Raw genomic sequence first — 12647 nt, forward strand, 5'->3', positions numbered from 1 at the left:
ATCAGGAGATTTTGGTTTCTGTCGGCGAAAGACGTGAAGGTTTTTTTTGGTGGACGATGTGATCAGTAGAACTGGGGGGCAAAGGCATGTTCTTGCCCAATGCTATTCTGGTAAGAGTAGTAGTTTGGCTGTATGATGAAATATCTAAAAAATATGCAGTTGTCCGCAATAGAAATCAACTTAGTGGTTAAAAGATTGTTTAGTTTGTACCAGAAAAATAACGAAAGAAGGAAAAATGCAATGTCAACAACGTTGGTTTGAAAACCAATTTTACTGAACATAAACCACTATCATACTTCAGAAAAAAGATAAACTATGAAATTCGAGTCATTGTGCAAGAACATGAAAGAGTATCAAAAGTCACTACTCTCAACTCGAGTTAAAATACTTAGATTTGAACTCGAGTTAAAATACTTAAATTCGAATTCGAACTCGATCTTGTCGAATTCTTGAAAGCCTAATTCGAGCTCAAACTTGATTTTATTTTGCATTAGCTTGAGTTCATGCTCAACGAGTTCAATTGAGCTTACTTCAAGTTCAATAAAATTTAATCGAACCTAATCAAGTTTAAGGAATATAATTTAATATTTTATATAATTTAAAACAAGAGACAAAATAGACACTTCATATTAATAAATAAAAAAACTAAAAAACATATATATGTGAAACTCGATTGAGTTTGATTAAATTCGACGAGTTTTTGAGATTCACATATTAAATTTGAACTTGACTCGTCAAGTAATTTGAGCCGCTTGAGATTGGTCAATGTGAGTTCAAACTCAAGTATTGACTGAGTAAGTTCGTAAGTTACTCAATTTTACGGAACATAAACCACTATCATACTTTAGGAAAAAGATAAATTATGAAGTTTGAAAAGTGAGAGTTAGGGATGTAATCGAATCGAAATCGAGTAGTGCATTATTCGAGTTGGACTTGAGTTAAAAATTTTGCACTCAAGTTCGAGTTTGTCGAACCCTTATAAGTCTAATTCGACTTTAAGTTCGAGTTCAATTTTATTTTGTATTAGTTCAAACTCATGCTCAACGAGCACAATTGAGCTTATTTTGAGCTCAATTAAGTTTAATCGAGCCTAATTGAGTTTATGAAATATAAATTCATATTTTATATAATTTTAAATAAGGGACAAAATAGGCATTTCATATTAATAAAAAAAAATATAAAACATCTGTGTGTGTGTGTAAGAGAGAGAGATTAATATGGGCTAAACTGGAGGATACATTACGATAAGCCCAAAAAGTGACCCGTATATTTAAAAAAAAAGGAGCAAACGCAAACGATGCAGCTGAAAAATTCCGGTCCTTATAGGCTTTAGCAAAGGCGCCTTGATAATCCAGTTCAAACTTGCAGGTTGCAGATACTCTTCGCAAGCGTTTGACACTGGGAATTTATAGAGGGAGGAAGATTGATTGAAGACGTAGGACTAGAGGAACGAGAGGAATCTCAGTTGCGCATTTAAATTTTGATTATTTGTATTAGCAAACAATGATTCTGAGAACTCCAGCGCCGAGAAAGCGAAGGGCAGAATCGGCGTTGCTTGAAGAAGATAATCAATTTTTGAATAGTCGTAGCCCTAATAATACTAAAAATAATGTTTCTAATAGTAACAAGCAGCTGGTCATCTACGAGGACTCTCCGTCGGCTCCGGTGCCGGAATCGTCTCATGACCATCCTATCACCTCCGACCATATGCTCTGTACTTATCAATGCCGTCAAATGGTACTTTATTCTTGTTTCAAATTGTTGCTATTTATTTGATGGAAAATTAGTAGGTGGCTTGGCTAGTTCTGGAGTAGCCGAAGAGTTTAGGAGGTTTTTGGATCCCTTGTATGTTCAATCTGAATTCTTTTGATTACTTTTTATACAATTTGGCGGTTCTTGAGCTGAAAATGTGCGCGGCATGTTTTCATATCGTTAGCTTAAAAATAAGCTGATTGTAGCCTTTTCAAAGTTGAAAGTTTTCTGGATGTGTTCTAGTTTGCATCCGGCCTTGCTTTTAGCTAATTTTAAGGAGGAAATATGCTGATTCTGAGAAAACAAAACTGTTCAGGTGCTTAAGACAACTGATTGTCTTTTCACAAACTTTGATAACAAAACATGTTCGGAATTTTTCAAACAGCCTTATCATAATTGCTTGTCCATAATTGGCCTAAGACGAAGCTAACGAAGACAGGCCCCTTTCTCGGATATCAAGCATTTTTTTGCTCCACTTATAATCTTCCCAACTGAAGTAGAAACTTTATTATGGAAATATTTCAGCTGCAGGTTTTCATCTTGCTATGTTTCTAATATACAGCATGTCGTGCCAAACTTAGCTGTTTTTGGTATGGTAGATAATTACTTATTTGCACTTACAGAAAACGTTATATGTTTAGACATCCTTTTTGCTTGATAAATCTGCTAATGCTATCACTTATGGCTGCAATACTTGTTCATTGTTGCAGGTAAAAGCTGAGTTTTTTGATGCTCTAAGCAATGCAGAAAAACAGGCTCGTGAGTGTCAATCCAAACTTGATGCATTGAATGAAGATTTTTGCAAAGCTGGTGGGTAACAAAATAATACATGTTCAATGTAAGATTAAGATCACTTGCCCCCCCCCCCCCCTCTCTCTTTTGTGCAATGAACTATAAGTTCACTTAATCAAGGTCTTGATATACAGGCTTGGTTAAGGTTAGCAAATGCCTTACTGAAGTCTTGAAAACATCTGGCAGTGTAAAATACTTTTGTCTAGTTGAAAAAATTATCTATAGCACCCAACTTAATATATTTAAAAGATTGTAAATTTATGTATCAAGATTTTCTCAGTGGTGTGTTTTCCACACTACAAGGAGCTGTACTCTAGGGTACTCAAAGACAGAGACAAATTTTGTGATCTAATTTCCCCTGTTCTTTCTTTTGTATGAAGAATTTTTTTCTTGATGAGTATATTTACTGATGTCAACTAGTACTGTGATGTGTTTGTGGCTGTTGCAGAAACTGAAAGGAAAAGATTTCGAGACAAACTTTTATCTGCAGAGCAAGAACTTGCAGCGGCAAAACGACGTGAACAGGATCTTCAAGAACAGCTAATGAAGGGGGTCAACTCTTCTGAAGAACGTCTCCGGAGACAGTTGCAGTTGTTTAATGAGCTTGAGGTGCTTCCCATACAGCTTCAGTTTATGCATGCTTATTTTTCTTTTGTTCCTGAAGTTGGCTTACTTGTTCCTGATGTAAATTTATGGAGTCCTGCTACTCCAAGTATTTTGGTAGAGGGAGTTCAATCTGCGTTGAGATTTATAAGTTTCACAAATTTCTTTTCTATTGCATGAAGCACTGGAATCTGGGTTATAAGTGGGTAGAAAATGGAAAACTGGGGCTGATACCGGTTTAATGCGTAATTTTCTTACAGCACCATATCAGAGGCTTATTTAGGAGCTTCCTTTTGATTCTGCAAGTTTGTGCTGTGAAACCTGTGGCCATGGCTTTTATGTTGCAACGTGTCTCATGTTTTTTTAGTTCTTAATCATTATGCATGCAGTTCTGTGTCAAACTAACATTTCTTTGGGCTTGGTGTGGAGTAAATACATACTTTTGAGTACGTTGCAATTAGCTTGAATAATTATGGACACCACATGATATGCTTATATGGTTATCCTGTTTAATTTTGTGTGTAAAAGTAACAAGTCACTGTTGTTTTTGGTTTTGTAGATAAAGTTCCAAAATGAGGTGAATCTTCGCGAAAAGGCTCAATCTTTGGCAGCATTGGCTGAAGAAAAAGCAAGCGCACTGGAGGCGAAATTACAAAAGGTCTCTCAGAGTACCGAAAAGGAGAAAATTCGGCTCCAGAATGAGCTTGCGCACCTGAAAAGCGATTCAAAACTTTCTGTGTCCAGAATTAGTGCAGATGTTGGTATCTATTTGTTTTGCTTATTTTTATCATGTTTATTTGGACATTTGTATGTAAATTTATTCTTTTGGCTGCTTAGCTTGAGAGAATGGAATGCCGAGCTAAACATGCAGAGGAAGAGTCAAAACTATTGAAGGATCAGATGGAACAACTCAGAAAGCGACTTCATGAGGTTATAAATTTCCTAGTTCTCATATTCTATGAAGTGTTAGTCCTTGTTCTTCACCCAAGACTTTGGGGTTCATTCATTTGCTACGAGTCATGATTTTGGCTTTTCCATACCAGCCTATCAATGGATTTACTGATTGACACGGAATACTTATTTTTGAATTTAGCTTTCCTTCTTGAACTTTTTCTTTTTGTTATTTTACTGTTGCCACAGTCATGCTTCTTTATTTGTTTTTTAGGGGTTTAAGTATTTTGCTGAAATTTTCTTACCATTGGATTAAGATACTGATCTTTCTTGTTTGACCAGTGCATGCAGCAGAAAGGTGAGATGGAGAAAAGGTTGTTACATGCTACTCCACAAGAATCTCCCTCTACAGACAGTAGTATATTGCTAAAGCATTTGCAAGAAGAACTCAGGAATTATGTAAGTCGTATTCTTATCTGTTATGATCTAAATGTGTTTTCCCTTCTTACTAATTCCAAGTCACTGGAGAATGCTGAAGAACCGATGCCTCAAATTTTGGGTACATGGAGTTGGAATGATCCTGGCCTCAAAGTATTTATGTGATTCGGTATAGGACAATTGTTGTTTTGAATATATTCTAGGCACAACTGAAGATAATAAAAACCAAAAAGCCGAGAAATTTAAGGAAAAATGAATTTAATTACTGGCTACTAAGTTTAATCAAATGACGGAGTCCAATGGGTACTGCTTCCTGTTTGCTAGATTGCATGGTCTTTACTGCACACTTGTATGCCTTTTTGGTGTGTATAATGTACTGCAGAAAATAGCTCAAAATAGTGGGAAAGAGATGTACAATATACCTCACAATGGGTGTATTTTCGGCTTGTCGCTTACAAAGAAACTAATAGCAAGTCCAAAAGCTGGTAATTGGACTTGCAGGGTGGCAAGATGATTCTTCTGTTCCAAATAGTGCATCACAGAAAATCCTGACTTTCAAGTGGGATATACAGTAATACAAATCTTTTTTTCTTTTCTTTTTTTTTGGGAGAATTTACCTATTTATCACTTCATATGGCCGAATAGCCTCAATGTACAATATCAGCTAGCTTTATCTAGTTATGCTGTTTCCTTGTTTCCTCTTCTGTAAAGACAGCTTACTTGTTTGAAAGTGCATGTAATGTTTTCTGTATGAACTATGAAAGCATCTTTGCAATTTTGATTGCTCTTAATATCTTGAACTTCAGATCATCACGTAATATGGTCTGAAAAACTTCACATGGTGGACTTAGTTTTATTACTTCTCTTCTCTATTTATGAAGTCATTTAGTTGGAATGTTTTGTGTGTTGGCTACAAAATTCTTTTCCCCAATATACATTTCGGCCTTTGGCCACCCTACAACAACAATACTTACTTCATTTTTTGTTGGGATTTTGACTGTTGAGATGCTCCAAATCAGTACTTCACTTTTATTTTCTATTGTTTAGTTTTGACACTGCTTTCCCTTTCTCACTGCTCATATGTACAATGTATCTCCTTTTTTTGTTTTGTGTCTTCCCTTCACATTGCAGCTGTAAGTATTTGATAAGCCATTTAAATTCACCTTAATCCAATAATCAGGAATCTGAAGTACATGAGGCAAGAAAACTGAAATCCTCTCATGAAAATGTTGAGTTACTGAAGGAGAAATTACAAGAAGAAAAGAGACGTAGAGAAAGGGCGGAGTTAGACATCCTTAAATTGCCGGAAATCCAATTGAGGATTGAGAAGCTACAGGATGAGTTGTCTGCTTGGAAATCTTTGATGAAAGATATTCCGGGCGTGTCATGTGCTGATGACGTACCTATGAAATTTGCAGCTCTGCAAAAGTATGTATTTGACGCAGTCCTACCTTTTGTGGTCATCAACTTGACTTTCCAAAAGCAAAAGACTTCACTTAATTTTTAATTGCTAAATAAAGGAGTTTCTACATGTTTTGAAGAATGAGTTTGGATTTTAGTGCTCTCTTATTCATTAATGCTGGAAAGTGGGTAGCTTATACTAAATTAATATTTGGTATATTTTAATTAATAAACCCTGTTTCTTTGGACATCATCTCTTATATGTTAATGAATATTTCCTGCATGTGGGATTTTTTGACTTTGGATTGGCATCATGTTCAGAGAAGTGATTGATAGCATGATGAAAGTTGGCGAGGCACAGGTACGTTTGAAAGAGATTGAGGTGGCTCTAGATGCTGCAGAGCTTGATAAACAAAATGCAATTACTGAAGCTACATTGGCTAAAGAGAAGGCAGAATCGTCAAAGTCAGAGGTCAAGAGGATTGAATTGATGGTTAGTAGGACATGACTTTGCTGTTGTGCCTGATAGTATTTCTCTTTTTTCCCCTCTCCCAACCCTCAAAAAGAAGTTTACTGTCATCATATTCAAAGTGCAGCAACTTTTGCTAAGCTTCTGCAGCAAAATGGGACATTCTTGTGTCTGTCTTCAGAAGCCATTCTGTTTCTCTGTGAGCTGTAATAATCTATTGGAAAATTCATGATTATTTTATCTTACTAGTAATATAGAAAATGCTTTTTCTGTATGAAGAACTGAGTGTTCATAACCTAATTTGGGTCGAAGGGTGTAGGGAATGATAGAGGCAAGAGCACTTTGGTCTTCCTTTTTTCTGAAGCTTTGTCAATTTGCTAGAACTGGTAAAGTTAGTTGTGCTTTTTCTTTTGACTGTTCTCTGAAGGTCTGTTTGGTGAAAAGTCATATGTAGGCCATTTCATGGTTCAATGACTGGAAATCTTATGATACTGCTCCAAGATTGTGTTTTGAATTTGAGGCAATGATGAATGTAAACTTTATGTCAAAGTTCCAAAAGCTACATAGTGCAGGTTGATTTTTCTGTTGTTTGGTTAGCAATAAATCAAGTACTGCCATCTCATTCCTCAAAACTCAGTTCTTGTCTGTATTTTCTACATTTATGAGGTTTGCTGTGCTTGTTTGTGTCACTGCAGCTTGCTTCTGCTTTGGAAGAAAGAGACCGCCTAAAAAATATGTTTAATGAATTAAATAGGGAAAAGCATGCTCAGGGTGGGCCAGAAGTAACAAGCGGAGCACTTGTTCAGGTTGGTGTGGTCAATGTTCTTCAACATATACTTTTGTGGATTTTTAACTAAAATGCCTGTAACTTGTTTGTGAGGAAAGGAGCTGGAAGCATCTATTGCCAAGAAGGAGAACTATATAAAGGAACTAGAAAGCAATTTGCACGAGCAAAACCTTATTAATATCCACCAGCAAAATGAAATTAAGTTGCTAAGTGTGAGGCTAACTGATGAAGCCAGAAGAATAAAGTCATTAGAGAGGGAGGGTGATCGACTTCGTTCTGAGTTAGCTCTATTGGAGTCCAAGGTTTGTTTTCTAAACTACAAATTTGCTAGGATGTTCTGATGTTTGCTGTCCCTATCATTCTTGAGCACCTTTTCACGCTTATGGGTATGGTAACCAAATAGGAAGTGGCAAAAGACGCCCCATTTTTTTTTAATGTTTTTATAAAAGAAAAGTGAGAGCAAAGAATGATGATGAGCTACTTTGAAGTCTGAACTAAATTTAAAAGTTTCACCTATTGTACATTAGAAGTTAGAAGGTTGCCAAACAAGATTTACAAAAGGACTTTCTTAAGGCAAAAGTTAGAATCAGCAGATTTTTAGCAGACGAGAACAAGTTGTATATTCTTCTGTTCTAGCATCATGAACTTCTGTGTTGTAGTAGTTCCTTTATTTATTTATTTTTTTGCTGCAGTTGGGGCATGGCGATTTTTCATCTGCAAATACAAAAGTTTTGAGAATGGTGAATACTCTTGCTGTAGACAATGAGGCAAAACAAACAATAGAGGCTTTGCAAAATGAGCTGCAAAAGACAAAGGAGAAGTTACAGGCTGTTGAAGAGTTGAAAAAGCAATCAGGTAATCTGAGACTCCTGAAAGTGCAAGTGATAGGATAATTAACATGAAGTATTCACTTTGTTTTGGTACTGTTGTCAGTTTCAAATATGGATCGGCTTCCCAATTAAGGAAGGATTTGGAGTAGATAGACTACTTTTCTCAAGAATAGGCTGCCATAAATATATACAGTTGCAGATTAAATACTCCAGGAATTTAGCAGTTGGTAGGCTTTTTTTTTTGTTTCATTCGAAGCATTGCCTGTTTGTTAGGCTTTGCATTTGCTAGAATAGGGTGATTGATTAGAGGAATGATGTTGTGAAAGGTATGGTTTGAGTAAAACATAAAATCTTACTGAAATTCAACTGTTGCATTTCTAAGACAAAGACTATCTGTTATAGGCATTTGAAATTCAGGGATTTAACTTTGGAGCTCCAAAATGAAAATCAGCCACCACCTATAAACTTCATAAGACATCAGGACACTGGAGCATCAATTTACCAATGCAGCAGCAAGATAACCAACCTCTGATTCTGACTTGACTCTATGTCCAGTGATTCCCCTATTTGGTGAATAACAACAGCTACCATAAAGCAGACAAATTGCCTAACATGTGCCTCCTTGAAACTTTTGTTGGATTTGTCATATGCTTTATGCTGTAAAACTCTGCAAACAAGCTGGGTAAAGCAGCCCTTGGTCTTGGTCGCATTGGTGGGTGATGCAGAACATGTTAGTTGTTGTAAGAATGGAAAATTACATTCTTTGCCTCCTCTACCACATTAGTTCATTTCCGTAATGACTTAAATCATTCTTTAATGCCGCCCATTATTGCACTTTTTGGACACAATGGTAGAAGGTGAAAGATGCAGTTTGATTTTCCTAATTTTGACCTCTGCAAAGAGAGTAAAATTGGAGGATGTGGGAAGTTAAATGGGGTTTGGATTATTTATTTCCTGTCAATTACAATGCTCGCTGTGTCTTCACAATTCTAACGAGTTGCTTAACTGGTTCAAGCTAGAAAGTTGAGGGCTTAGATGTGGTGTAACTGAAATCAAGGACCAGTGGTCCATGCCACATGAATGGGGACCAACAGTGGAGTTCCATGAAGAATTCTTACTTTGAGAAACTGAGAAAAATTTAACAATCCACAACCTAGACTATGGTGATTATGGAAAAGAAGTGATGGTAAGTGGTGAAAAATCAACTGCCTACAGTGTGAACATAATAAAATGATAGACCATATTGCTGGCTATATTTGATTATTGGTACTGGATAAGGTGCATGAGTAAGTAATAGTAGTTTTGGGTGAAGATGTTGGTAAACTTAAGTTCTGGATGAATGTGCTGTGACTGTCTCTTTGCTGAGTTAGCAGAATGATTGTATGGAAGTGCAGGAGGCAGCTTAAGACAGTTAGACAGTTTTTGGACTGGTTGGACCATCCTAATTTGCTTGTAACTCCTTTTTGTCAAGTTCTGTAATGCCTGACCACAAACAAACACCTCTATTGGTTTTGTGTGTGTTCTAAACTAACTGGGCGCTATGGATTAAAATCCTCATGTTATACTTGGTCAACTTCTTATAATCTGGCTTTGTTTTCTGTGGACAATTTAGCTGATGCTGGCACACTGGTAGACTCCTATGTTTCTGGAAAGATTGTTCAGTTGAAAGAGCAAATTGCTACTCTTGAAAAACGTGAGGAAAGGTCAGCAGCTGGTGAAATAGTCTAAATATTTGCTTTGCTATTTAACTTTCTCAAGAGTAAATAAAGCTCTGAATACTTGAACAGATACAAGACTGTATTTGCGGAGAGAATATCAGTTTTTAGAAGGGCTTGCTGTGAACTTTTTGGTTACAAGGTATTATTTGCAATTCAACTGAATTTTATTGTAGCTTCTCAAGTGACTGTTGCTGAAATTGTATGGCACTTGTTTTGTGGGATATTCCTGTTATAATGTGGTCTCAGATTGTGATGGACGATCATCAGCGACCAGATGGAATCCCTGTCACACGTTTTACACTCCAATCTATCTATGCTCAAGCTGATGATGAGAGGCTTGAATTTGAATATGAATCAGGGAATACAAATATCACGGTAATCTGCAACTTTATGGTTTCATTTCCTGATTACTTGAATTTGTAAGCTTTCCAAATTTGGAGGGTGGCTGGTAGTAAGAAAAATTTATTGTATAAGTTTCATCAATAATTTTTTTAATCCACTTGACATGATTCTTTGCTAATGATCATGTCACTAACCTACTTTCGTTTCCTTGTTTTACTAGGTGAATGATTACACTAGACAGCCTGAGATATCTCACCAGGTACGAAAGTTGATTCACTTGATGGATGATCTTTCTTGCTTGTTTGATTCTGAAAACAAACATATTGATTCCATAATTGCCACCGGACTTGTTCACCCTGTATTATGGGTGGTGCTGGAAACTATCTCATTCACAAGTGAAATGTAGTTGTGAGGATGTTATTGACACTTGGCAAGATAACCGAGCAAGATTTGTAGCTTGCTAAAATGCCTAAAGGGGAAGGTGATATGGTCTTTATATTACAGAGGCGAACTGTATCTACGCTTTTTATTGCGAGGGAGTTTGCAGTGGTTTTGAGAACTTCTCGAACCAAAAGGTGCAGTGAGGATGAGATACTAAGACTGAAGCTTAAGCATTTAAAAGGGATGGACTGTATATTTTTCGATAGTTGAAAAATGATTTGAAGTCCCCTAAGATCAAAATCTGACCATATAGAATAAGATTTTGGAACATTTATGTGACCTGATGGCAACAGTTATTCCTCGATTTTTGTTGTCTATACATATGCTTTATATGGATTTATCTTGTGAACCCATTGCTCGTGTGAATACTTTTTTTTTTTGGCATAAGTTGAAAGCAACTCATACCAAGGAGGATAGCAGTCTGTTTTGAAAACAATGTTTGAACTACAATTATTAAAAAATAATAATAAAATTAAGCCTATGTAGATGTACATGCTCATTAAAAGTTACATGTGCTGGATGCCGTCATCATATTCTTCTGCATATGTAAGTTCTGGCTAGTTGTTTGATGTGGTTTTAATGCTAGCCGCATATCCCACTGAAAATGGTTTGTACTGTTATGTAGTTACTATGTGGATTATTAAAAGCTCTGAGCCATGTAAAAGAAGAGAATTTTAAATTTAAGCATTTTATTGTGGTAATCATCAGCAAGAACTACTTAATGCTTGTTTAGTGGAGAAGACAAGGATATAATTTGAAGCTCAAATGGTTCTTTTCCTCGTCTTTTTTCCAGGTTGAAATATTTATCCGGAAGATGAATTCCATCCCTGCTTTCACAGCCAACTTGACCATGGAATCTTTCAATAAGCGGACCCTATCTTAGAATATGCAATGATACCTTGGTGCTGTCCATGTCATCATCGATAAGGGGAGATGATGTTGTTGTGATGTCATTAAATGTGTGATGTCCTAGTGATCGGGTGGTCCACCGATTCTGTGGGTTCTCCACGGTGGATGTTCTCAGCTACGTTTAATTAGGTTAGCTTATAATCCTTTTGTACAATCTGTGTGGTAGCATTAGATTATTTTCAGTTCAAGTTTGTTGGTTTTTCAAAATATTTTGATTTTGTAGAAGAGCCCGGAATTTGTTTATTCGACGAGTGAAAAAGCCAGCTGAAAAGGGGAAAAAAAAAGGAAATTCTGGAAGAAACTCTTTCAATTGAACATTTTTAAGCCGGGTATCTAACCGATGGTTAGTGGATTATATCTCGAGAATCTAATAGTAGTTAATACCTACATTAAATCTTCAACCCCGTAAAAGGATTGCTTGGTCGACTACTTCCCCATAATAAGGGTGCTACGAGGGACTTCTAAGCAGACAATGTTGAAGACAAAGGTGCTAAGCTGTGGAGAGGTGGAAAAGTAAAGACAGCAGGAGCGGTCCTTTGTTTTGTTTATGGACATTGTCCTGCAGAGTGGGTAGACATAAATCACATGTACATTGTAGGAAGACATTTTGGCTATGAATCTGATGAATGCAAAGGTAAGTGCAGTGGATACCGCAGTCAAATTTGTCTTCTTGTTTTCCATCTTTTCCACATTGAAAACGCAAGATGCTGTGACAAGTAAGACCCAAGAAGCAAGGTGGGTAATTGATTCAAGAGACTTTTGAGAGGGATGCAGCAGCATTCGCACTTTTTGCAGCGTCCAAAACGGCCGTTGTCATTGACTTGCTTTTATTTGCTAGAATAGTAAGTAGTACATATGGCAGACTCTGGTGCCAAAGTATATACATGGTAGACTACGAATCTACAGTTTGATCATATCACAGTATATATATGGTAGCCAACAAACATGTATTTTTAGTTGAGTTTTTCTAACGGATGTTCATTGGGTACTCACTAACACACGCTAACATTTATTACCTTTGTATTTATAATACTTTTCTTAATTAATCTTACTTTTTCAAAAATTTGACATGTCAGCATACACTTTAACGAGAGTATTTATTGGACAGGATAATTTTAGAAACCACCCTTTAATATTTTAAAATTACACATATCTCTCCTATTGCTACAAAAGTACTCTACTACCCCTATATAGGATACTTAATGACATTTTTTTTTGGAAAATTTCAGAAATTTCAAAAAAACCAAAATTGACTTATTCTATCTCTCTCTCTC

The 12647-nt window shown here is 36.3% G+C and overlaps 1 protein-coding gene across 2 annotated transcripts; it reads left to right on the forward strand.

Moving 5' to 3' along the window:
* Window positions 1–1354: 1354 nt before the first annotated feature.
* On the forward strand, window positions 1355–11616 carry LOC140036875 (mitotic spindle checkpoint protein MAD1-like). 2 transcript variants are annotated; one of them, XM_072079905.1, is made up of 16 exons: window positions 1355–1737; window positions 2463–2562; window positions 2993–3153; window positions 3707–3904; window positions 3985–4077; window positions 4381–4497; window positions 5657–5904; window positions 6199–6370; window positions 7042–7152; window positions 7232–7435; window positions 7826–7988; window positions 9576–9666; window positions 9751–9820; window positions 9928–10056; window positions 10244–10282; window positions 11258–11616. In XM_072079905.1, exons 1-16 carry the CDS (start codon window positions 1504–1506, stop codon window positions 11345–11347), a joined length of 2220 nt encoding a protein of 739 aa, XP_071936006.1. In that variant the 5' UTR covers window positions 1355–1503; the 3' UTR covers window positions 11348–11616. The 2 variants fall into 2 exon arrangements, with proteins under 2 accessions (XP_071936006.1, XP_071936007.1); XM_072079906.1 differs by lacking the exon at window positions 1355–1737 and having other exon boundaries at window positions 2462–2590.
* The last annotated feature ends 1031 nt before the right edge of the window (window positions 11617–12647 follow it).

This window comes from Coffea arabica, chromosome 2e, assembly GCF_036785885.1.
Source record: "Coffea arabica cultivar ET-39 chromosome 2e, Coffea Arabica ET-39 HiFi, whole genome shotgun sequence".
Taxonomy (NCBI): Eukaryota; Viridiplantae; Streptophyta; class Magnoliopsida; order Gentianales; family Rubiaceae; genus Coffea; species Coffea arabica.

What these genes read in the sequence shown, in the direction of transcription:
- LOC140036875 (XM_072079905.1), top strand. Translation starts at nt 1,504, where the DNA reads ATGATTCTGAGAACTCCAGCGCCGAGAAAGCGAAGGGCAGAATCGGCG. An exon ending in TGAAGATTTTTGCAAAGCTG is followed by an intron (nt 2,563 to 2,992) that starts GTGGGTAACAAA and finishes TGGCTGTTGCAG; the next exon opens with AAACTGAAAGGAAAAGATTT. An exon ending in CTTGAAAAACGTGAGGAAAG is followed by an intron (nt 9,667 to 9,750) that starts GTCAGCAGCTGG and finishes ATACTTGAACAG; the next exon opens with ATACAAGACTGTATTTGCGG.